The sequence below is a fragment of the Nuphar pumila genome, chromosome 4, assembly GCF_984573655.1.
Source record: "Nuphar pumila chromosome 4, dmNupPumi1.hap1.1, whole genome shotgun sequence".
NCBI classification, from domain to species: domain Eukaryota; kingdom Viridiplantae; phylum Streptophyta; class Magnoliopsida; order Nymphaeales; family Nymphaeaceae; genus Nuphar; species Nuphar pumila.
The window spans coordinates 27,298,505-27,325,826 of NC_143252.1; the positions used below are offsets into that span (position 1 = coordinate 27,298,505).

Genomic DNA, 27,322 nt, shown 5'->3' on the forward strand with positions numbered 1-27,322 from the left:
AGAGAGAGAGAGAGAGAGAGAGCTGCATTACATTACCTCATTCAGGGAAATGATGGGAGGGCACAAGATATATACAGAAAAATGAATAATCCAGTTATGAAAAAGATGCACACGTAAGGCAGGGTTGTCGTGGGGCCCCACCTGGGCTTTTCCTCGCTTCAGCGAGGGTTCCTTGTACTAATTTAGACATCAAATATCTTAAAAGAGTCAGCTACCACTTTAAGTTTGTCCCGTAGCTTTTTCCACCGTCTTTCATTTGCTCCAACAATCAGCGTGTAGCATTTTCCTAACACAAATTTAAGAGAGAATAGTATCAGATAGAGAATTATTTTAGTTGCTGAAATGTTAATGCCACGTGAAGTGATCATCTTGTGTGTGTCGGAGAGAGAGATTAACGGGATTGTCACTGAATAATGAGTCGTATGAAAAGCAGGTTCTACATTTATCTCTACTGCAAAGTCCGAAAAACATGAAAAAACATGAAAGCAAGTAAGCAGGCCACTGAAAGGGTAGAGGGAAATACACAATTAGGTAATTTCATGAGATTGCTACACAGGTCACTATTCCAATTCTGTCTGCACTTTAGAAATAAAAGATGCACAATATGGGATTCATGCTTAGCGTATTGCAAGATGCTGACTAAAGCAGGTCCCACCTAATAAGAAAGACATAATTGTTGTTTGCTACAAGGTAGCAATGTAGCTCAATCCGCCCATTCGATCCTTTGAAGAAGCTCAGAATTACTTACAGAAATTTAATGGCATTTTTTTCTTATCTGATCATGCATGAAGAAATTTTAGTTCATCTAGACCTGTTTGTGCTACTGCATAAAACAATAATGCTACTGGTTTTCTTGGAAGCAATAAGGAACCAATGAACAAATAAACCGGAACCCTACTAGAGCCTCTTAAAACAGAATATGCATAAATGGATTCTCATCAGGTAGTTCCTTTTGTACAACAAATCCTTAACATGCATCAGCAACTTCTTGGAAAGGAAAAGTCAAAATAATCATTTTTTTTGAAAATTCTCAGAGAATCTCAGCAACATGCAATATATATATATATATATATATAAAGAGGAATGAATAAAAAAGAGTTACTTTTAATATAGAAAATGATGTAAATAAGTAGGGACAACATTTATAACTTAGATAAGGAATACGAAAATATTTGACTGAAATTGGAAAGCAATTAAATATCTTCAAATATCATTATTGAATGCCTTTCATTGTTATACAAATCTCATGCTGACATGATTTGCGAAAAATTACCGATATTTTCAAATATCCCAACAGAATATCGTTGTTAATGTTTTAGAAAAAAACTCATGATAATTTTGTAATATTTCAAAATTATTGAAGACAATGACCATATTTGGCTAAAAGAAATTGGGTAACGTTGTACATGTTAACAGTAACTTCACTAGAACTCCTTTACGGAAAAGTAGCTCTTCATTAAATAGGCATCATGGCTTAGTCATTCAGTATTCTGTTATGCTGACATTGTGGGTGACATTGAACACCACCAATAAAATCAAGCTTTCCATATTTCTTCATAATAGTTCAAATATCATTAACAAAAAAATTTCATCAAAGAATAGCTTGCTAATAGTGCATGTTTTGTAGCAACTGCTACAAGGACATTGTACATATATAAAGGCATGGCATGGTAATATGGAATGCTTGATGCAATTTTTATAGCAAGAGTCGGAAATACCATTTATTTGTTATATGGTGCATTGCATTCATAAGTAACTCACAACAATTGCACACAAAGATCAAAGTATCGTGCCACTAGCATGTATAAAATAGCATTTAAATCAGTTAATTGTGACTGCAAGCAAAAACTAGACTTCAAAATACTGTTAAATACAACTAATCCTATTTATATAAGTTGAAGCATTTGGAAGAAACATCTGTTTGTTTTTCCCATTAGTTTATATGCATATTGAAAGAAAACATGGTTAAGATTGTGTGTGTATATATATATATATATATATATATATATATATATATATATATATATATATATATATAAACTGAATTACCCATCAGGGGTATTTCGGTCATTTCATATTGTAATAGTGGTGAGCCCATTAGGGGCTGAGTTTGTCTTTTTTATTTTTTGTATTTTATTTTTAGTTTTCAAACATGTGACTGATGGGACAGCTCCAACTAGCTGTTGGAGCTGCTCCCAACGGTCACAAATGTGACCGTTGAGGGCGAACCCAACAGCTAGTTGAGTTGTCCCCATTCTCCCTCTCTTGTTATAAATAGGGGTTCTCCCCTTGTATCTTCAATGCTTTTCTCAAGCATTTTGTAGTACAAAAGCATTTATTTTTGTTCTCTTGGCCCTTGTGTAGGTGATGTGCATTGACCCATAAGTGGTCCTTTGTGATTTGATTGTGTTCTTTTAAGCCCATAAGAGGCACTCATTTGCTTTTATTCTCATTTCATTACATGATATCAAAGCCTTGGTGCTCTTGGGTTGTGATTCATTTAGAAATGCCAAAAGGAGGATTGTGAGATTGGTGGAGCATCTGATTGTAGTATCGTTGCATTGGAAAGCTTACCATCAAAGTTCTCTTCAACAAAATTCTTGCTACCTTCTCCTCTCTCTATCTCCTCCTCTCTCTCATTATTGTAAAAATGGAGGATGAAAGAGATGTGGTCGTCTCCATTCCCGTGAGACTAAATGATACTAACTATGTGATGTCGGCATTCACAGTAAAACATAAAATATGGGAAAAGGTGTTGAAATGTAATCTATATATTTTTTTTAATTCTTGTAATATCCACTAGGAGTAAAACAGCCTTTTCCTTATTTCAAGCATATTCCTTTTGAATATGCACTTTTATTTTTGTATTTTTTTATCTCTTTTTTTTATTTTTTATTTTTTGTCTTTTAGCCATAGAGGGGCCCACATCATATAGATGTTGGGCCCCTCCAACGGTCAATAATATGACCGTTAGAGGGGCTCCAACGTCTATATGAGGGAGCCCCTCCAAGGGTCCTCATATGTGTATAAATAGGGGATTCTCCCCTTTGTAAAAGTAAGCTTTTGTAAAGCTCTCTCACTTATTCAATAAAAGTTCTCTTTATTTTATGCCTTTGTGCATTTGTATTCTTTTGTGTGTTCATCTTGTGCCTTTGTGCACACATTTCATATTGAGAATCTAGTGCCTTTGTGCACATAGTCTTTTTTAAGACATTTTCACATGGTATCAGAGCTTGGTCTCTAGAAGAATAGCTTGTGTATTGCGTCATCACGGTGGTCACCTCAAAAATCGTGCACATTTTTTATTCTTCAAACACATAAAGTATTTGAAGATGGGTTGGATGAACCATTGTCGTTGATCGTGCGTGATCAAACGGCGATGAATCATTATTTTTTTTTGCGCACTCCAGACATTTAGTGGCGGTCTTGACCGCTACTAAATGTCTGGGCAGAAAAATGACTTTTAGCGATGGTACAAAACCGCTACTAAAAGTCATTTTTTTGAAAAAAAAAAAAAGAATGTGCGGCGTAGTGCCACGTGTTCAAAGGTGTTCGAAGGAAAACCCATCCGAAGATACTAGTTTTCCTATATATATATATATATATATATATATATATATATATATATATATATATATATATATATATATATATATATATATAAACCGAAGTACCCATCAGGGGTATTTCAGTCATTTCACATTGTAACAGTGGACATCCCATTAGGGGCTGACTATCTTTTTTATTTTTAGTTTTCAAACATGTGACTGGTGGGACTGCTCCAACTAGTTGTTGGAGCTGCTCCCAACGGTCACAAATGTGTCCGTTGGGGGCGAGCCCAACAGCTAGTTGAGTTGCCCCCATTCTCTCTCTCTTGTTATAAATAAGGGTTTTCCCCTTGTATCCTCCAATGCTTTTCCCAAGCATTTTGTAATACAAAAGCATTTATTTTTATTCTCTTAGCCCTTGTTTGGGTGATGTGCATTGATCCATAAGTGGTCCTTTGTTATTTGGTTGTGTTCATGTAAGCCCATAAGAGGCACTCATTTGCTTTTGTTCTCATTTCATTACAAATATATGTTGAGAAAAAGAAAAAAAAAAGGTAATGCATCGTCTTGCAAGAAGAGATGAATGAGAGTTTGGTTGCAAGCAACACCATATTCAAAATGATGGGAGGGATTTTTGTAGACATTCAATAGGAGATTTTATTTGAAGTCAGAGACATGCTAAAATAATAATAAAACAAGAATTATTTAAGAGACCATACCATAAAAAGTAAAAGAACGAAGCCTTTAGGACATTTATGCATAACATTTGTGAGCAAGCTGCTCAAACAAATATGAGCTTTTACATGAAGAGTATCAAACAGACAAACAAACCAGATTGGTTTCATGCCAGGAAGGTTGGGTCTGCAATACATTCAGTTACACTAACAAAAGTTTATAGGATGAACAAGAATGTATACTTCTATCATCTTCAAAGCAGTTTGCAATAGGGTTTCAGCAAGGAAAGCAATTTAGCTGGTGCTAAGGAAATACATCTCAAATGCCAAGGTAAAACTAAATGCAGAAACTAGGGTTCGCCTATACCAAGGGTGTTCAAAACATTCTTCTCACTAGTATATTGAAGGTTTAAACCCAGAGAGAGAGAGAGAATTGTCATTATAGAGTCCAATAGCATAAACTCCATGCTCAATTTGAAAGCAGGTAAAGGTGTTAAATATTATGTACATATATGTATATATTCATATGTATATGAATATATATGTATTTATTTATACATATTGTACAAGTATGTATATATTACATATATCATGTGTATAGATTTATTGTATTTACTTTTCTTCTTTATTTTTTGTATTTTGTGGCTACTTTTACTAGCCGTTAGGACTAGTCTAAAGGCTAGTTGGTGGCTCTCTTTTGTATATATAGGGGATCCCCCCTCTTGTAATGTATGCATAGTTTGTGCATATTTGAGGAATTAATAAAATAGTAGTTTTATTATTTGAGTGCTCTCTCTCTCTCTCTCTCTCTCTCTCTCTCTTTCTCTCTCTAGCCTTTGTGGCTTTTGTTTGTGTTTTGCCCATAAGTGGCTGATTGTGTGTATTTTCCCTTAGTGGCTTAGTGGTCTTGCTCTCTTGAAGACCTACCTCATTACAAAAGGACAGTCCAGTTTGACACCAATTTGATAGCTGATACTATTAAAACATAGTAATATGTCATGACATGCCAAAAAATATTGGCAAATTTATAAAGAGGAAGTAACTATGTAGACCATCAACACATGACACCTTTTTTTCCCTGTGTTTGAGAGTCAATAAACTTGTCTCTCAAAAGTCTAATCATTTATCAAAGATGAGTGAATCATAGAAAGTCAAGCATACCATTGCCAACAGCTATGGTTGCAAAAGATGCACGAGAAAACCCTGAAGATGCAATTTCATACTCAAATGTCCAATAATTCTTCCCATCAACTGAACGCTGCACAAATTAAACAGAAAATTATAAAAGATTACAATAAAAAATTTATTGAAGCACATAAAGCACTCGGATAAACAATGCAAAAGTTGAAAAAGCACATGATTGTGAAAGATTCCATACTACCAGAACTAAATAGAAACTATTAAATATCAAGTGCAAATGTTTGATTTTTGATAGTCAAATTGTGAGCCAAAGGTGCAGGGATTAGTACCAAGTTATCAGTGCTAAAGGCACGATAAAACTATGAGATCCACCAAACATCATGGAAACTATTTTCTTGTATTCCTCCTCACAAAATGACTTGAAATCTGCTACTACATCTGATTGGTGTTTGGCTTAATGCTTGACATGAAGTCGTTCTGTTTAAAGTACTATTCCCAAGACTTTATTACACAGACTGCTATTTATATTTGCTGCTTTTTCTTTTTTGGGGATTTTGAAGTCAATCAGACACTGCCTTCTAATGACAAGAAGGAGCTATACAATGTAATGAACCTGATTGTTCTCTGGGAACCTAAAGGCTCTGAGTTGGGCACCACACTCATAGTAAGCACTCACCCAGTGTGGGAACAGTTCTGACTGACAAGAACCCATAATGTGGCATGGATATAGGGTTGAGGCAAGCAGACATGAAATGTTTCCCTTCCTTTATTGGAAACATAACCTTTTTCACATCTAGCCTATGGTCTAGGCATCTTAGTTGTTTTTGAGATTTCTTGCAATTTTGTCCCTTACAGCATTCTACTTTGTCTGTCTGTTTTCTTTTTTCCTTTTTACCAACACACCATGTCCTCAGTTCTCATGTGCTATTTAGACAACATGAAGCGTTTAGTACACCAAAAATACACACGACAAATGCATATATCTCCATGCAAAGTTACATAAACATGAAAAGGGGACATCATTGTTATCATGCGTGTGTGGATGTGTGAATCGACCTGAAAGTGAGAGTGCACATGCAGTTCCGTGAACTCTGGCACAATGAGATGTGTCTTTATGATAACCTAGAACACCAAATGATGATTTATTTGTACATGCAGCAGGTGATATAATTTATTTCACAGATTTAGCATCAAGGTAGGATGGATATTGCCTGGTAATGCTAATGTCTCTTGATATATGCCACATGATTCGGCTATAAGATATATAATGTATAGGATATGGTTGTTACCTTGGACTTTGGTAAGTAGAGCAACATATAAGGGTATATAGTACAGGAGGTAAAAAAAGCATCTCCCAGACACAGGTTGACATCCACACTTGATGGGAATCATATTGCCAAGGGTGGCATATGTGCATATTCAGGTTAAATTTCACTTAGTAAGCCTCAAAATTGAAACATAAAAAAATATATAATATAATTTTTGTTATTAAAAAATATTTTCTGAAGTTTTAAGCAAAAAGCTAAAAATTCTGATTAACAAAAACAATTTTGGTAGAATCTAGAGGGGTAGCCACCAACTACAGCATGTGATCAAATATCGTTGGTCATCCTTTTTCTTTTAATATGCGAACATGAGCCATTTGTTGCTCCTAGAAAATGACCACAATTCATTGCTATGAAGGGGTTGAATAAAAGGAACATAATCCATTATTTGGCATTTGTGATAGCCTAGGTTGCACAAGTTAGGCGATTTCCAACTATCCTAGTTTGCACATCATCTAGGTGTTGTGTGTGCAAATATACATCATCAGGCCATGGCTGGTTGGTAGCATTATTACCAGATCATCATCTACAAACAACATGGAAGTTATTTTCTTGTATTCCTCCTCACAAAATGACTTAACATCTGCTACTACATCTGATTGGTGTTTGGCTTGATGCTTGACATGAAGTCATGCTGTTCAAAGTACTATTCTTGAGCCTTTATGAAAGGGACTGCTATTTATATTTGCTTTTTTTTCTTTTTTCTTTTTTCTTTTTGGATTTTGTTGGTGAGGAAAAAATGTGGTTTGTTTCCAACAAAATTTGGTATTCATGTCAATATGATCCAGTTCTTCTTTATGGGGCATCACATGAAATTGCCATTTACTTTGTCGAGTGCCTGTTTTAGGAACATCCTTTATTGTTCATCATGCTAGAGCCATGAATAGGTTTTGCTTTAGCTGTCGAAGATGCCACTATGGGAACCTAAAGGCTCTAGTACAACTCCATGTTATGTATTCTGTATCATGTGATTATGATAATACGTGTGAATTCGTTGGGTGCTAGCATGCCTGAATTGTATGTCATGCCTGAATTGTATATCATGTCTGAATTATTATGTCATATTTGAATTGCCATGTCATATCTGAATCGCTATGTATGCATAACCGTTTTCTGAAATATATGTTTGTTCGATTTATGCTTTACTCTTTATTGTTGGGTAGTGTAGGACTTCGTACGAAAACTGTGACTAGTTATATTTAATATTTTTCAGGTAACGAGGGGTGATGGTGAAACTGACTTTCTAGGAGTGGCGATGTTTATGGATTAGTGGTTGGGTTCTAAACGTTTGGGATGGATCGAATTTTAAACTTGTAAACTTAAAGCTTGTTAAGTTAATTATGGTTTGAATCATTTCATTTTAAATTAGGGTTTTAAATATATGGTCGGTATGGAACATGTTAATTCGTGATGGACCCTAGATCCGTGGGATGATTTTTGCATTTAATTAAAAAGTTGTATTTTTTTTTTGACAAAGGGTTATGGTCATTGGTAGACCCGTACTGGACCTGGTACTAGGAGGCTAAGACACGCTCGCGTTTTCTCTCAGACGGGTTGTCTAGTACTTGGTATGGTTAGAGCAGGACCATAGATTAGTCCTGGAGTCAATTCACTTCATTTAAAAAAATCGTGTATTTTTTAGAGTAAATTTGGGGTCGTTACAGAGTTGGTATCAGAGCAAGGTTTAGAAGCAACCCTATGATTCATAAATTCGCACTCCATAAAGAGTCTCTGCATCAGCAGTAAAAATTATTTTGTGATTAGAATTATTTTTTATGTTTGCAATTATGTGCTTGGTATATTATACGTAGTATAATCTATTCATTGATTTGATGAGTATCAATGATGGGATCAAGCGTAAGGGGGTAGGTTTGACCTAAGGGTATATCGTAATAAACTATTTGTCAGGTTGATTTGTAGATGTCTCATCATGCAAACGAGTAGCAGGAACATAGGGGCTTCATAATGGATGTCCTCAATAACTTGCCCCAAACGATGAACACCCTATTTGTTACGTTCTAATTTCGAGGATAAAATTATTTTAAGGGGTAGAAACGTAATGTCTAGCATTTTTCGGTAATTTTAGAATTTAATTAATGACAATTCTAATGTTAATTTATTTAATAAATAATAAATTAAGAGCATTTAATTAATTAATTAGAGTAGAGTCACGAGTGGATCAAGGAGCCCAATTAGGAAACCAAGGTGGATGCCTAGAACAACGTAATGTTATTACTATTCCAACAAAAATTTTGGTCGATTGATGGCTCACAGATGAAATCGGAGTCGACCTTGGTGTTCCTCATCTTGAGGGCATCAAGATCGACTATCTATATGCCCGAATTGGTGGTAATTTAAGTGTTCTATCATTAGCCGAAGTTCATGCCTAATTGTAGGCCGAAAATCAGCATTTTCCGCCATCGACTATTTTTTTCGGTTGATCCGAGCACGCACGATTAAATTGAAAACCATCAAGATGATTTACATTTTGAGGGCTATCGAATCGACTATTTAAACGTTGAATTCAGTTGAGTCTTCATGTCTTTAGGCCTCCTGAAAGGTCACCATGTCACCTAGATGAACCTCCTAGTAGGTTTAGGTTAGGTTTCCTAGTTAAGAAACCCAACCCAATTCCCCCTCTATATAAGTCTCCTAACCCTCCTTCCCTGTTCATGTTTTTTCTTGTTTTGGAGAGAGGAGGAGAGAGAAAGGAAGAGAGACGAAAAGGGAGAGAGAAGAAAAGAGGGTCGATTAAGGAGGAGCCTAGGAGAAAGAAGAAGAAGCTCAAACCCTAGGTAAGCCCATTTTCTTTTCAGATGGCTGGCCATGGGAGTCGGCCACCATGCATTTTCTTTATTGTTTTTGCGAGTAGACTGATACGAGGTTTGTAAATCGATCTTGGAAAGCATATATGTGAGGAAGAGAGATTTATGATCTCTTTTCGAAGATCTTTAGAGTTTTGTGCATTCTTGGTTGCAGTCATTTGTGTGTTCTTTGAGGTTTTTTATTCGTTTACACATCAAAGGTACGTGATTTCTCATTGTCCTTTACATTTAGGGTTTAGTATAGGTTAATCAAGTGTAAGATCATATTCCTACGGACCGATCTTATTTTTAAAAGCCCCATTTTGCTTTGATCTACCCATTCCTGACCGTAGTCTTGATTTTTACCCATTTTTCTGTAAAGAAAACGGAAGCCACCAACAAGGTCCACCACAATGCGAAAGTGAACACACCAAAAGACATAAATGGGCTCACTCACAAAACATACAAATGGGCTTACTTACAAAAACCCACACAAGGGGCAAAACAAGAAGCTAAAATAAATAGTATTTTATTGATAGCCTTCATGCAAGAAGCATACATAATGTGGGGGCTTTGCCCCATATTTATACACAAAGGAGGAGGACTACATAGAGAGTCGTTGGAATCCCAACAACTCAAAATAGAGTTGTTGGGACCCCAATGACTCTTATGTTGTTGACTAGTCAACATGTATTGACTAGTTCAATTACAAATAGAAAAAAGAAAAAGGAAAAATAAAGAAAGAGAAAATATATTTAGCCTCAATTGATGAAAGTGAAACCTCCTACGGCTTCTTGCATCATCATGAAATTAGAGATTCACCTAAGAAAGCACAAAAACCCGTGGTTGAGTGTCTGCTATTAAGATCACCTTCCCAATCAACATTAGAATAAGCAATTAAATCTAAAGAAAATGAAACAGACAGAAAGAGGCCTCGAGAAAGAGAAGTCTTAATATATCTAATAATACGCAAAACTATTCCCATGTGAACAGAAGTAGGAGTGTACTGAAACTTGTTTGAACTCAGAGTTTCATCCACGTTTTCACTATCAGCAGAAGACAGATGAGAGGAGACAAGAGGCTGCGCAGAATGGTCATCCATCCTGACCTAGAAATTGTGATTATATATAGCACTTTACAAAACATTATGGACAATAATATCCCTGATTATAAACATAAAATACAAGTATGTGCAAAATAAGCATATGCAAAATACAAAACATAATATATGGATCTAGACCAAACGTGGATCCAAAACCATATCTTGTCATCTTAACAGCCTCCCTCAAGTTGTGCATGATCTCGAATCATGGACAACTTGCCTTTTAAGAACCAAAAATTGTGTTTGGTCAACCCTTTTGTAAACATATCAGCCACTTGATCTTCAGTGCAAACATAATATGGCTCAATTTCTTTCTCTTCAACCTTTTTCCTGACAAAATGTTGATCTATCTCGATATGTTTAGTGCGACTATGATGAATGGGATTAAAAGAAATATTTATCGCACTTTGATTGTCACACAATAATAATGATCTTGAGATAGATTCACCCAATTCTGTTAGAAGTGTCTAACCCATGTAGCTTCTGCTGTGGCTACTGCCATGGAACGATATTTAGCCTCAATACTAGATCTGGCAACAACCTTCTGTTTTCTACTACTCCAAGACACAATATTGCTGCCAAGAAATATACAATAGCCTGAAACTGACCTTCTCTCATCTGGATCTCCTGCCCAGTCCGCATCAGTATAGATAAAAATTTTATGAGCCCCATTATCTATAAGATTCCTCTTATAAACAAGTCCATCTCCCACCGTACCCTTTAAGTATCTCAATATCTGTTTAACTGCATCCATGTGCCCAGTTCGAGGTTCATGCATAAATTGAGATACTTGATTTACAGAATAGACAATGTCAGGTCTAGTGAAGGTAAGATACTGGAGCATTCCGATTATACTTCGGTATCTGGTGGGATCATCATATAAGTCTCCTTCGTTGGAGCTCAACTTCTGTTGTAAAACACTGGGAGTAGCTAAAGGCTTGCAATCTTTCATTCCCGCTCTACTTAACAAGTGAAGAGTATATTTATGTTGTGTCAGGGTCAACACATTGTCTTTCCTGTCAACTTCTATTCCAAGGAAGTATCTCAGTTCTCCAAGGTCCTTTATTTTAAAATGCTGACTTAAGAATTCCTTGACTGTCTGGATATGACTGCAAGAATTGTCCATGATAATTATGTCATCTACGTAAATCAATAAGAATGTGATCGTATGCTCGTCCCAGAATATAAAGAGTGAGTGATCAAGAGTGCATCTGCAGAAACCAAGATTCTGAACTTTGAGAGAAAAACTATCAAACCAGGACCGTGATGCTTGTTTTAAACTATAAAGAGCTCTCTTCAATTTGCAGACATATGCCTTAGGATCTCCTTCCGCATATCCAGGTGGTTGTTCTATATAAGCTTCTTCTTTAAGGGCCCCATGAAGGAAAGCATTCTTCACATCCATCTGGCTCAATGTCCATTTGTGGTGAACAGTTAGGGATAATATAATGCGAATTGTCCCCATCTTGACGACAGGACTAAAAGTCTCATCATAATCCTTGTCATATTCTTGAGTGAAACCACATGCAACAAGTCTTGTTTGTGTCGTTCAATGCTCCCATCAGGTTATACTTGATCTTATAAACCCACTTAGACCCCACAATATTCCTATCATTGGGTTTGAGAACAACTTCCCATGTTTGACACTCATGTAACGCTTCTATTTCTTCATTCATTGCCTCTGTCCACTTGTGTAACTTGACTGCCTGATAGAAGGTAGTAGGTTCATCTTGCTTTTCAACTTATGACAGAAATAACTGAAAATTCGAAGTGAAATTATCATAACTAACCCATCTTTGAATTGGGTGTCGAATTCTTTCAGATTTCCTGACAAAGGAATAATTTTCAGGTTCATCAACAATCACATCAATAACGGTGGGAGTAGTTTTTGCTGCTCTTCTCGTATAAACTGGTCCTGAAAACTTCTCAATCTCCTTGGGCAGCAAATTGTCAATTTCAATTTGAGTTGTGCAAGAGGTTTCATCCGGAACAAGAATAGGCATGGGAGCACCAGTGCAATCAGATGAACACTCTCCGTCGATGTTAGTAAACAACTTGATATTCAGCCATGGAGAATAAACTTCAACACCATGATGCGTATTGTGGAAAGAATGCCAATCTTCAAAATTCTGCTCATCAAAAATCACATTTTGGGAGATCTTAACACGCTTGGTCAGAGGCTCATAGCAACGATATCCCTTATAATCATCCGCATATCCTACAAATCTGCACTTAGAAGCTTTATCCTGAAACTTATTTCTTAATGATTTGTCAATGTGCACATAACAAACCCAGCCAAAAACACGTAAATTATCATAATCAGGGTGTTGCCCAAAAAGACTATAGTAAGGAGATTTATTTGCTAAAATGACCATCGGCAAACGATTTATAATATAAACCGCCGAGTGAAAAGCTTTTGTCCATAACTCAATAGGAATATGATTGTCATGCAACATACTTAGCGCACTCTCAACAATGTGGCAGTGTTTCCGTTTGGCCACACCATTCTGTTGTGGTGTGTGCGAGCAGGAAACTCTGCGACTTATACCATTGTTTCGAAGAAAAGCAAGGAAGTCATTTGAAGTGTATTCACCTCCCCCATCACACTGAAAATTCATAATATTTGACGAAAATTGAGTTTTGACAAAAACATGAAATATTCTGAACAATTGAGGAACTTTAGATTTATGTTTCATGAAGTATATCCAGGTATAATGAGAATAGCTATCAATGAAAACAACATAGCATCGGCTACCCGAAAGGGAACAAGTAGGTGCACCCCATACATCAGAGTAGATAATCTCAAAAGGTCTTGAAGCTCTTTTATTAATTAAATTGAAAGGAAGAACATGACTTGCACAATTGACAACTCGAACATTTCTCATTGCCAAAAATAGGACTCAAACTAAATGAGGAGATAAGATTATCTCTTACAAGTTTTTCAATAAAAGAGGAACTACAGTGACCAAGTCGACTATACCAAATATTTGACTTATTACATTTAGACAAACTAAAAAGACATTTAGAAGAGGATTCATCGAACTCCAACAAAGGCTTCAAGATGACAGGAGCAGAAACACGAACAAAATGATTTTCCTTGAAGATATACATATTTCCTCGTCGCTGGTCATCTTGTGCTATCATCATCTTTGAAAGGGCTGCCAATAAAAGTTGTTGCATATCTCCACTAGATTTACTCCCATCAGTTTGCCTGTTTGACTGAATAATAGAAGTCTTGCCTTTGCTCTGAGGGTTGTTTTGAGGGTTGAACCAACAATCAGCTTTAATGTGCCCCTTTTTATTACAGAAGAAGCATGTGAGAATATTTCTTGGATTTCCTACATGAGCATTAAGAGCCATGTTTGGGGTAGGAAGCAACCCACGTCCCCTTTGTCCATCATATCGTCCTTGAGCTCTACCTCCGCGATGATTATTTCCTCCACCACGACCTTGTCCATACACCAGCCCAGTAGCGAAAACATTTTGTGAGTCAAATTGCCCGCTATCACCATCAGAAAGGGTCTTCAAACTGATCTCATAATATAAAAGTTTAGCCCGTAAGTCTTCAAAACTAGGTAAAACAGGCAAGCATGTGAGGGACATGACAAGAACATGATAATCAGCTCCTAATCCGCTTAAAACTTGTTGCACCTTATCTCTCTCTGAGATCGCACATCCAACAAGAGCCAACTGATCTTTGATGCCTTTTACCTTGTTTAGATATTCCATAACAAACATAGTGCCCTTCTTTAACGACTGAAATTCTCGCTTGAGATATAAAACTTTTGCTTCCGACATTTGAGAATAGGTTTGAGCCAACATATTCCATAATTCAGCAGCTGAACAGTCGTCTAGAATTGCAATCAGAATTTCCTGGGATAAAGTAGAGGTGATGTATACGACTAGTGCTTGGTCTCTTTTCATCCAAATGGTGAAGTCAGGATTTTGAAGAATCTGAGATGAGACAACCCCTTTATCATCCTGTATTTCCTGCATGATAAATTGAAGTGGGGTGGGAGTTGATCCATCTAGATGCCCAGAAAGATCTTGGCTTCGTAAGAAGGGAATTATTTGTCGTTTCTAGGTCAAGAAATTTGAATGCTTGAGTTTTTCAGAGACAAGTTGACTCAGAAAGCTAGAGGAAAGACCAGAATGGGTAGAGGACAAAATGACGAATCCATATCTTTCAATTATGGATTGAAAAGGAGGAACTTTCAGATGTCTTTAAGTTCTGACCCTATGTTGCGCACCTTTTTTTTTCGAATGAGTTATGATTACTGGTTATGTATCAAAACCGTAGCACGGGTCTTTATGAAGTCCCAATATACAAGAACGATTGATGACGTGATTTCAAAACAAAAAAAAATAATTGACGTCAAACAATTTATAATATGCAAGCTAGAGAAAATTCCAATCAACAGTAATAATATGCAGAATCAAAACAGTTTATATGAGAAATTGTTAAACTAGATAAGAAATATAAGGGGAGAAATAGGGAATGCATGATCGGGTTGTGCGTTGAGTGAGGGATGAGATTAGAGAGATTGAACGAGTATAGAAAAGAACCTGCTTCAAGGGTAATCAGATTTTTGAAGGAAAAAAAAAATTTGATTTAACGTGATATGATTTTAGGACGATCCTTTTAGTGAGAAGGAATAAGAACAAAAAGAATGAATAAAACGACGTGATCAGAACTGACGTGAATGAAAGACAATAGAACAACACCAGATCTGACGTGATCAGATATGTCCTTAAAAAAATGAGAAGAATGAGAGGTAGATTAGAAGGGACCCAGATCTGAAGAGAAAACAGATCTGCCGTGAAACAGAAAAAAAGAGAAGAGAGGAAGAATAAGAAATAGAAGAAGGGAATAGAAAATGACCAACCTTCAATGGGCGTAGATCGATTCAACCCGCTCTGATACCATGTTTGAACTCAGAGTTTCAACCATGTTTTCACTATCAGCAGAAGACAGATGAGAGGAGACAAGAGGCTGCGCAGAATGGTCATCCATCGTGACCTAGAAACTGTGATTATATACAGCACTTTACAAAACATTATGGACAATAATATCCTTGATTATAAACATAAAATACAAGTATGTGCAAAATAAGCATGTCCAAAATACAAAACATAATATATGGATCTGGACCAAACGTGGATCCAGAACCATATCTTGTCATCTTAACAACTGACTACTTGTGTGTACAACGTGTGTTATGTCAGGTCTAGTAATTAAAAAGTAAGAGAGTGCCCCCAATAAGCTGTCTATAAGGAGTAGGATTTTCGAGAAGTTCTTCATCATCGATTCACATCTTGGTGTTGGCAATCTCAGGAGTATCAACTCTTTTATCATTTGTGATGGCAGACCTGGAGACAATGTCAAAAGCAAATTTAGACTAAGATAATAAATATCTTCTAGGAGAGTAAGCAACTTCGATGCCTAAGAAATATTTTAAGAAGCCTAAATCAATCATTTTAAAATATTTTTTGAGAAGTTTTTTAATATTTTCAACTCCCTGTTTATCTTCTTCGGTGATGATCATGTCGTCCACATAGAGAAGAAGAAGAAGAATACTTGCATCAGAAATCTTAACAAACATTGCAGTGTCAGTCAAACAAATTCTAAATCCAATATCAAGCATAACTCAACTAGACCGGTCATACTAAGCCTTTGAAGCTTATTTAAGTTCATAGATAGCCTTTTCTAAACGAAGAGCTTTACTCTTAGGAACACTTATACCTAGTGGTGCCTCCATATAAACTTCTTCAACTAGGTTTCCATTAAGAAAAACATTTTTAACATCCATTTGAAATATAGGTCATTTTCAAACAGAGGTTAATGCTACTAGAGTTCGAACAATGGTCATTCTAGCGACTGGAGCAAAGGTTTTCTCGTAATCTATGTCATATTCTTGAGAATATCACTTGGCAACTAATTTGGCTTTATATCTTTCAAGAGTTTCATCACTCTTTATTTTAATTTTGTATACTCACCTGCAACCTCTAGGTTTCTTTCCTTTTGGAACATCTTGAATGGTCCAAGTATTAGCCTTTTCTAAAGCTTTTAACTCTATTATCATGGGTTCTACCCATTCAAAATGTTCTTTAGCTTGAGTATAGGTTGAAGGTTCTACATATGAATGGATTAATGCAATAAATGCCTTGTATTTTGGAGAAAAAGAATCATAAGATACAAACTTTCCAGGTGGTTTGGAAATCCTAAATGACCTTCTAATATGAACTTCAGGTTGTTCAGCATATTTCTCCAGTGCACATGGTTAGTTAAGGTCCCTACGCCTAAAATACTGTAAATAGTTTTTGTTCTTACAAGGTTGCTCTTCACTAATTATATCACCATGACCATTATCAATATCACATTCATCTATTATATCAAGACCACTATCCAGATCACATTCATAATAACATCTTTCATGACTTAAACTTAAATCAAATAAAAAGGAATATTCATCTACTACCTTTGCCTTTTAAAAGTCAAAAAAACTTTCGTTTTCTAAGGTCACATTACGTGAGACATATTATCATTTTTTTAGTAAAAACAAAATATTTGCACCAAAAAATTCTTAGTCTAACATAATCAGGAGATACTTTAAAGAGTTTTTCAACTGGTGTTATATTTTGTAAAGAAGAAGGCATTTTATTGATGAGATACATAGCAGTTAGGGTTGCTTCAACCCACAATTCTTTTGGCACTTGATTTGCTATTAGTAGAGTTTTAGTTGTTTCCATAATATATCTGTGTTTTCGTTCAGCCAAACCATTTTGTTGTGGTGTATGAGGGCAAGATCTTTGATGTGTGATACCATGCAAATTTAGATAATCTTTAAATTCTTTTGATAAAAATTCTCCCCTTGAATCTATGAGGAAAATAGAAATATCTTTTTCAAACTTATTTTTGACCAAGTTGTGAAATATTTGAAAATGCGAAAAGACCTCATATTTATGTTTGAGAAAGTAAATACAAGTATGCCTAGAAAAATCAACAAACACATAGTATGCATATCCATCCTTTGATATAACTGGTGTTGGCCCCCAAACATCTGAATGTATTAGCGTGAACGGTCTAGAAGAAAATTAAATTCTTTCATGAAATGGTAATCTCTTTATTTTTCGAAGAATACAGTCTTTACACGTAAAATTTTCACAGTTACAAAATTTTTTCAAATTTGAAAAATATTGAATTTTGGATACATTAGGATGACCAAGTCGTTTGTGTCATATATCCAACTCTAATTTCTTAACATTATAACAAAAGGCATCTCTGGTATTTTCAAAAAATCCATGTAATAGAGACTTCCTTCTCTATGGCTTCTCAAATCAGTTTTCCTGACTAGCGATCATGTACCCAACATCCATCAGAAGAGAATGAGACATTATATCCATGGTCAGATATTTATGAAACTGATGAGATTTAAATTTAATTAGGTAATATATCTAACTTTTAAAATGGTAAATTTTTTGGAGTTTTGTAAAATCTTTTCAAAATTCCTTATTTCTTCTATTTGTAAAAACATTTGACATGCTTGAGTTGGTATGACATTCGGATAAAATTTTGCTATTAAGTTCATATGAAAGGAAGCACCAGAATCAAGAAGCCAATGAGTTTTACCGGGATTGGAGAAGAATGCAATTGCTGCTCCAGTTGAGGCTTTATTTGAAGAAGATACCCCTTTGAGAAGTGGTTGGAGAATCTCCATAAGTTATGACATTGATACGGGTGCATCATTAGTTTCTTGTGAAGAGCCAACTGAAGTCACCTTCTTTTCCTCCTTTCTTCTAAACTTTGGACATTGAGGCTTAGTGTACCCGGGTTCATGACAATTATAACAAATAATTTTTTTTTGTAATAATCATTTCCTTGTTTCCAATAAAGCTTGTTATCATGATCATTTCCTTGTTTTCAATAAGGTGGCTTGTAGGTGCGCATGTAGTTTCCAGGTCTAAAGATGGCCAAAACAGTCATCTTCATTTTTCAAAGAGCGCCCTTTTAGCCTATTCTCTTCCATACTCAATTCTTCAATAGTGTCAATAATAGAGGGTACTTTCCCTCTATGAAGAAGAGCAAATTTGGTGCTTTCAAACTCCGATCTCAAGCCATTTATAAATTGATATAAATGTTTCGCATCAAGTTGCTTTTGTCGGAGCTCTATATCTTCCACGCAATGCCACTTAGGCTCAAGAATAGATAATTCTTCCCAAAGTTCAGACAATTCATTGTAGTATTTCCTAATACTTTTATCTTTTTGAGTCATTGTCCAAACTTTATTTTGAAGATTACACATATAAGCAACATCCTTAAGATAATACATATTCTTTGGGTATTCCCAAGTTTTGTTAGCATGCTCAAATTTTATGAGACTAGGGCATTTTTTAATATCCACATTATTGATTAACCAAGACATGATCTTGGCATGCCTTATTCTTCACTCTTTCCACTTTTTTTCATAAGTGCCTAGTGCCTTAGTCTTCTTACCATCCGCAAGAGGCACCTCTTTTTCGTTCTCTACCTTTGAAAGGACTAGTTTAGGCTTAGGATCGGAATCTTCAATTAATCTCCATCATCCCCCCATATGTGGTGCTTCATTAATAAAGACCACATTACAAAATTAGTATCATTGAATTTCATGGGTACGATGGTTACTTTTTCATTGTCATCCATCCTTACAAAGTAGAGACAAAGAGAAGAAAAAAAAAGAACAAGACAATAGATGAGAAAGGAGAGCGTAGTAGTATGAGCACACCACCATGAATACACGATCACGAAAAATGAGGCAATACACAATCCTCAAGAGTCAAGAGCGAACCTTGCTCTGATACCATGTAAAGAAAACGGAAGTTGCCAACAAGATCCACCACAATGCGAAAGTGAACACACAAAAAGCCACAAATGGGCTCACTCACAAAACACACCAAAAGCCACAAATGGGCTTACTCATAAAAACCCACACAAAGGGCAAAACAAGAAGCTAAACAAATAGTATTTTATTGATAACCTTCATGTAAGAAGCATACATAATGTGGGGGCTTTACCCCATATTTATGCACAAAGGAGGAGGACTCCCTAGAGAGTCGTTGGAGTCCCAACGACTCAAAATAGAGTCGTTGGGACCCCAATGACTCTTATGTTGTTGACTAGTTCAATTACAAATAGAAAAAGGAAAAATAAAGAAAGAAAAAGAAAAAACAAAGAAAGAGAAAATATATATTTATCTAAATAAATATACATAATATATATAAATATATATTTACAATTTTTAACTTTTTCAATATAGAACAACGCAGATCCATGTTTAGATGTATGATTAATAGGTTATTTTGTGTTTAGATGTGTTTAAGCGTAATTCTATAATGATTTAATGGACCAAAATTGGTTGTGGTGGATTTTCATGGTGGATCTTGATGTATGCTTAAATTTTTTATGTGTTCTTGTAATATCATTTTTCTTTTCTGAAATTTTGGATCCGACCAGCCTTTTTGCAAAATTGATTTCTCATAAAAAGTGCAAGAAAAAAATTATAAAAATTTATGGGGACACTCTATACACGTAGAGGAAGATTTCAGTCCTAACCTTGCATTCATCTGAGTTTAGATGAGGGAGATATGCCCTCTACAAGTGGGCACAGAGAATCTTTCGTGCATCTCCTTCCAATGCTTTGATTCGAGCATCTCCTTCCAATGCTTTTTCTTGATTTGCGTCAAACTTAGTAAGTTTGAGTTGAGGCTCCGGAATAAAACCCATCACGTATCCGCAAAGCTTCTTACCTTTAAGGTTATTTTTCATAGTGAACGCCCACGTCATGTAGTTGGAACCATTTAATTTGAATGGGAGATATATTTTTTGTCCATTCTCCATTTTGACTTGATAGAAGAAGGAAGATAAAATATGGAAGACCACGAAAAGAGCTCCTCTACCTTGAGTTTCGCAAGCACCATCAACCCACGAACACTTTCCCAAAAGATCAAGAGCACTATGGCTCTGATACCATGTAATAAAGTAAGCGGGATTACAAGAACAAAGTGCAAAAGCACATACAAGTCCAAGAGTGGACAATACAAGGCACAATACAAGCACAAAAGTACATAAGCATGAGTTCACTATAGGACAATACAAAGAGCCAACAAAGGGCAATACAAACAAGTAAAAGAATAGAAAGTTTATTGATAATATGCTTGGAAAAGCCTTGAAGAATAGGGGAAAGCACATCCCCTATTTATATACAAAACCAAGAAGGGAGACCATTGGGAGCTCTCCACATAGAGTCATTGGGGAGCTCCCAACGATCATATTTATGACCGTTGGGGCCCCAACGACTCTATGGTGGGGGGGGGGGGGCAATGGCTGGACAAAAAAAAAATTAAAAAAGAAAAATACAGAATAATAAAAATAAATTAATAATTGTTTCTAATAAACAGTTATTACTATAAGTGAAAAGACCAAAATGCCCCTATAGGGAATTAACTATTATAATACATGAGAATATATAAAATAAATGAATATGTATATATACATACATATATTTTAACATGTTGTCTATTGTGGTTCTTGAGGGAAGAACACTTGATATTTTAAAAGGTAAAAGAGACCTAAAGAGTGTAATTTTGTCCATGGTTGTCTTGCTCGTGTGGCGGGATCTTTGAATTGCAAGTCACGGGGGACTTGTGAGATACCAAACACCGTGTGCATTGTGGTATATGTGTAATGCCCAGTTAATAATAAAATATACAGTGTGTGATTAGGATATAGCTGGGTATTACCGTGAACCTCGGGATTTGCTTGTCTAGTACCTATAGGTCTTAATCGAGATTAGAACTTAATTTGTTTGGCATTAATCATGTACATGCATTAAAAAGAAAGTGTCAATAAGAGGAAAGGTGATAAAAGCTATTCATGCAGTTGCATTGTTTCATTTATTGTGTATGCCTTGATCTATGCATTATGTATGCATTAATTTTTGTATCATATGATTATGCGAATACATGTGAATTTGTTGGGTGCTAGCATGCATGAATTGTATGTCATGTTTGAATTGTATATCATGCCTAAATTATTATGTCATATCTGAATTGTTATGTAATATTTGAATTGTTATATATGCATAATTGCTTTCTAAAATATGTGTTTGATTTATGCTTTACTCTTTACAGTTGGGTAATGTGGTACTTCATATGAGAACTGTGAGTTCTCACCCGTTATATTTAACATTTTTCAGGTAATGAGGGGTGATGACGAAATTGGCTTTCTGGGAGTGGCGATATTTATAGATTAGTGGTTTGGTTGTAAACGTTTGGGATAAATTGAATTTTAAACTTGTGAACTTAAAGTTTGTTAAGTTAATTATGGTTTGAATCATTTCATTCTAAATTAAGGTTTGAAATGTATGATCGGTGTGGTAGATGTTAATTTGTGATGGACCCTAAATTCGTGGGATGATTTCTGCATTTAATTAAAAAGTTGTATTTCTGTTTTTGACAAAGGGTTCTGGTCTTTGATAGTTTCGTACTGGACCTGGTACTAAGAGGCTAAGACATGCTTGCGTTTGCACTCAGGCGGGCCGTTTAGTACTTGGTACGGTTGGAGCAGGACCATAAATTAGTCCTGGAGTCAATTCACTTATTTTTAAAAAAAAGTATGTATTTTCAGGAGTGAATTTAGGGTCATTACATAGCCTATGGTCTAGGCATCTTTGTTGTTTGTGAGATTTCTTGCAATTTTGTCTCTTGCAGCATTCTACTTTGTTTGTCTGTTTTCTTTTCCCCCACATCATGTCCTCATTTCCCTTGTGCTATTTAGACAACATGAAGAGTTTAGCACACCAAAAATACACATACCAAATGCATATATCTCCATGCAAAGTCAGACAAACATGAAACAGCCATATCCTTGTTTTCATGCGTGTGTGGGTAGGATGGATATTGCCTGGACTAGCTAATGTCTCTCAATATATGCCACTTCAGCTATAAGATATAGGATATGGCTGTTCTCTTAGACTTTGGTAACTAGAGCAGTACATAAGGGTATACAGTACAGGAGTGTAAAAAAAGCATCTCTGTGGCATAGGTTGATATCCACACAGCCACTTTGTGACACATAAGTGATGGGGATCATATTGCCAAAGGTGGCATAGGTGCATATCCAGGTTAAATCTTACTCGGTAAGCCTCAAATTTGAAACATAAAAAATATAAAATTATGTTTTTACCATTAAAAAAAAACTTTCTGAAGTTTGAAGTAAAAAGCTAAAAGTTTCTGACTGAAAAAAAAAAAACAACTTTGATAAACTCTAGAGTGGTATGCCACCAACTACAGCATGTGATCAGCTATCGTTGGTCATCCTTTTTCTTTTAAAATGTGAACATGAGTCATTTGTTGCTCCTAGAAAATGACCATAACTCATTGCTACACAGGGGTTGAACAAAGGAACACAATCCATTATTTGGCATTTGTGCTAGACTAGGTTCCACGAGGAAAGTGATTTCCAGCTATCCTAGTAAAACTATGCATCTCCTAGTTTGCACATCATCTAGGTGTTGTGCACAAATATACATCATCAGGCCATGGCTGGTTGACTAGGTCGCTTAGGAGCTAGCCTTAAGTATTATTACCAGATCATCATCTAGAGAACACTTTGGGCAAAACTTAGAGATTAACATGAATAGATACAGATCATCACAAGGTTAATGCACAATAAATGGAATATATGAACATAACCATGTTGAATTCCCCAAGATTGCTCCAATGGAGCATGATGAAGAGATTAGTCTGAAAGAGACAACCTTTCAATAAAGGAAGAAAATGAAGAGAAATAATGGAAGGAAAGAAATATCACACACGTCAGCTGCCTTTTACATGTTAATGATTTTGCATGGAATTCTCGAATCCTTTATTTCACTCATAAAAGGGCCACTGATTTCAGTATAATTGATTTTGTTGAAAATTTATCGATTTTTTTAAACTATAGTGCCTTCTTTGTGATGGTAAAGAAGCAACTTTCCAATATATGACCCCAAAGTTATTTAAAAGATTTATATAAAACACAGCTGAAAACAAGTAAACATTCTGCCATATGGCATAGTAGAAAGCTTCAGCAGCATACAACCTTACAAAAAATTAGCATCATTGCATTTTAGCTACAGAATTCTGCTACAAAGTGATGGTGGCAAGGGTGCGCATGAATAAAGAATAAATGATGAACTATGAAGAGCTCATAATTTTTTCAAAGGCTTATCATAATGTGACGGGAAATAAAGAAAGCATTCAGACCTCCTGCATGTCAAATATTTGTGTTTTTTGGCCTGGTGCAGAGTATATATTTCTCACCAAATTAGTGATAACCTGTCAATGAAATGGCCTATTGTCAGAAAACATGAAGAAGTAATAATAAGAGCCTAAAGCATACTTTTGTTCACATGCACACAAAATTTAAGCATCTAAACATTAAGCTCATTTCAAAATTCAGCTAAACCATTGCACTATATACCTCTTCCATGGGGCCCAAGTCACGCACATCACTTTTATCAGTTGGTTTGAAGCTAACTCTAACATTTTGTAATGGCAGAATGCGATCTTTAAATGCTGAATCATGCCCTCTAAAATCAAAGTCCTGGGCACAAGAAGTAAGAAGAAAAAAACTTAATTCACCAAAACTACATACACAAAAGATCCAAAATGCAGATTTCTGAACTCTGCTATTCTCAATTAGGAGAGAACTCATATTTCAAAATGGCAACGAGTAAAGTAAAAACCTACAATATACATTCAACCTTTGGAAGGAAAAGAACATAAACTCATTGGGCAACCTACCCTCCACTCAGAGGGATAATAGTAGGAGTATCCATCAGAAAAATCAACAAAAGCTTGATAGTTATCTGGTACCTCTGCAGAAGTGAAAGTACTTCTCTTCAACACCAACCATTATAGCAAGAAGATGACAAACATAAAAAGCCAAAAGTATTGCATTTTTTATGCAACCAATCATAATCATCTCAAATATAGTACACCACGGCTAACATGTACAAGGAAATTAATGCAATATTCCACCTTCAGCAAAGGCGAAAGTTCCAGAGGAAGTGCCAGCGGACAGCAGCCCCACTCCAACCAGCAACGCTCTTCTCCTTATATAGGCTGGCATTCATATCACGTACATTTTGTGAAGACAAATCTTTAAGTTATTAAACATGAATCACTAACTGTACAATAGGCATACCCCTAAATCCAATCCATATAACAAACTACCATATTTGTGTCTAAGACTGACACCAATATACAACAAAAACACCAGCATGTACGTCACAAGGAAAAGGCAAAGACAACAGGATTGTACAACACACTGCAATAGAAGTTTCACAACCAAGCAAATTGTTTCTTTTACTAAAGGAAAACACTAGCTATGAAAGCAGGATGGAACAAGTGAACCAGCAAAAGCGTCCTAAATTTTTTCTACAGGCAGCAGGAAATAATAAGAAATATAGAAGAAACACGACATGGGTACCATGTTTCGCAATCCTCTCAACCAGAAAAATGCCGGAATTCCACGCATACCAAAGATGCAAAACTGATGTTTAAAGCTTTAAACAGCCATTTTTTATCATCATCTCAATTTTTAACAGCTACATTCAGCATATTCCTTTTAGTAAGATCCCATCCAGGATCGAGAATTCAAGAAAAGTCGATTACTTGAACTCAAATCCCCATCACAGGTAGCAAAAGAAATTGCACCATTTGCACGCTCGCGCAGACGAATTTCGAATTCTCCTAATCTACTGCATACATTCTCTTTAAAAGCTTTACTCGTCTCATCTTTCTCCCGATAGTACCGAACCTCTTTCATCATCTTCACCATTCTGAGTGAATACCAAACGACCAAAACTTGTTCAAAGATCACAATTTTCAGTAATTTTGCTACTCAATTATTCACAAGCCAAGCCATCCCCTTATCAAAAACCAATTTCTTTACCCGATTATTACGAAAAATCACTCCGCCGATGTTCCCATTCTGAACAAACATCAAAGCCACTGCGAATTCTTCAGATTACCGCTGAAAGCAACGTATAATACCAATATTTCTACTAATCGACGAAGAAAAATGCCAATTAAAATCCGAAAAAGACGAAGGAATTAATTTTTACACAAGAGTACCTTTCTCCAACGATTGCGATTCTTCAGAAGAGGCGTTGATTCTCAAACTAGAGCTTCTTGCCGAAGCACGAAAGCAGCTCGCTTTCGGAGGAAAACTCTGAGAATAAAAGACGAAAAATTTACAGGAAATTCTGGAAATCGAGATTTCCGGATAATCTCGATATTGAGAGGAAATGTTACCTGGCGAGGAAGAGGATGAACCCTAATTCCTGAGATTGCCGCCATTTTTCTCCTGCAGTTTTTTTTAAACGGGAAGTTGTATTTTCCCGTTATTTTGGTGGCTCTTCGTACTCTGTGTTATCGGCGGCAACCTTTTTTTTTTGTTCTTCTTTTTCGATTTAAATACGATCGGTTTGTGGTGGGAAGGCTTTCGGGTGACGATAAGAGATGGAGCTGTATCAATCTCTCGTGCTTGGCATTTTTCTGACCGTTGATTTCGGTCACCGACGGTGGGTGCTTCTGATGGAATTCCTGACAAGTTAGAGATATGCGTGGGGGATAAATATGAGGGTGCCAATGCAGTCCATCTATAATATGGCGTCCAATGCGTTAGATGTGGGTAGGGGTGCAAACGAATTGGATTCGTGTTGGATCTTGCCAAATCTGAATCGGAAATATAAACAGTAGATCTGAATCTGAACCCCGAATAGAATCAGATATCAATGGGCAAGGTTGGATCTGAATAAAAAATGCATGTGGTAATACTGGATCTGGCAAAAAATATAACAAAATCAAGCTACTTACATGTAAAAAATGCAATCAGGTCTAATTTTGATTTGACTTAAAATGCTGATCTGAATTTGACCCGAATCTGCAAGTAATCTGATTGAACAGATTCGAATTTGATCCAAATGAGTACTCAGATTTTACTTAAAAGATCCATATCTGGAAATAACATGTTCAACAATTTTTGTTTGCTAAGAAACACACTTTGGGTTATAATTTTTTGACAAAAAGATATAATTTTGTTATTAAAAAAAATTACAAATACCCCTCTAAATTTTGACATATTTACAAATACCATCTCACATTTGATAATTTACAAAGACCCTTCTGAGTTAACAAAATAATTCTCAAATGCCCGCTACTATTAATTCAGTTAAGTCTACTGTGGTAAAACTCTGGTTTGGCGGAGTAAGATGACCTAATTACTCCTCTTTTGTTTTTTTATTTACTAACTTTTCATTTTTTTTTACTCTAAAAGAATAAAAAAAACTAATCATGTTGGCTCTATCTGTCGTACTTATGGTCATTGTTTTGGCAGCAAAAAACTCTGATATGCTTGAACCTCTGATGCAGTGGTCAGGAGGATCGCTCTTGAACCTAGCACAAATCGGCACCCTATTGCAACTACAAAAAATAGAAAATTGACAAAAAATTAAGAAAAAACACTAAAAATATCTCATAATTCATTTTATATCTAACTGTTTGTCTCTCTACAATGTATATTTATAATAAATGGAGAAAAAACCTAGAAACCTTAATCTTAATATGAATTTAAGATAGATCCAATCCAAAACCATAATCCAAACATGACTCGAGAATCAATATAGATCTAAGATAAAACCGGTGT

The 27,322-nt window shown here is 35.7% G+C and overlaps 1 protein-coding gene across 1 annotated transcript; it reads right to left on the reverse strand.

Moving 5' to 3' along the window:
- Positions 1–9: 9 nt before the first annotated feature.
- On the reverse strand, positions 10–26,063 carry PNSL1 (PsbP-like protein 2). Its single transcript, XM_090002782.1, has 8 exons — positions 25,930–26,063; positions 25,750–25,846; positions 24,652–24,735; positions 24,415–24,488; positions 24,092–24,214; positions 23,875–23,946; positions 5,384–5,480; positions 10–286 (listed from the first exon to the last, which is right to left on the reverse strand). Exons 1-8 carry the CDS (start codon positions 25,972–25,974, stop codon positions 183–185), a joined length of 696 nt encoding a protein of 231 aa, XP_089858908.1. The 5' UTR covers positions 25,975–26,063; the 3' UTR covers positions 10–182.
- Positions 26,064–27,322: the final 1,259 nt, after the last annotated feature.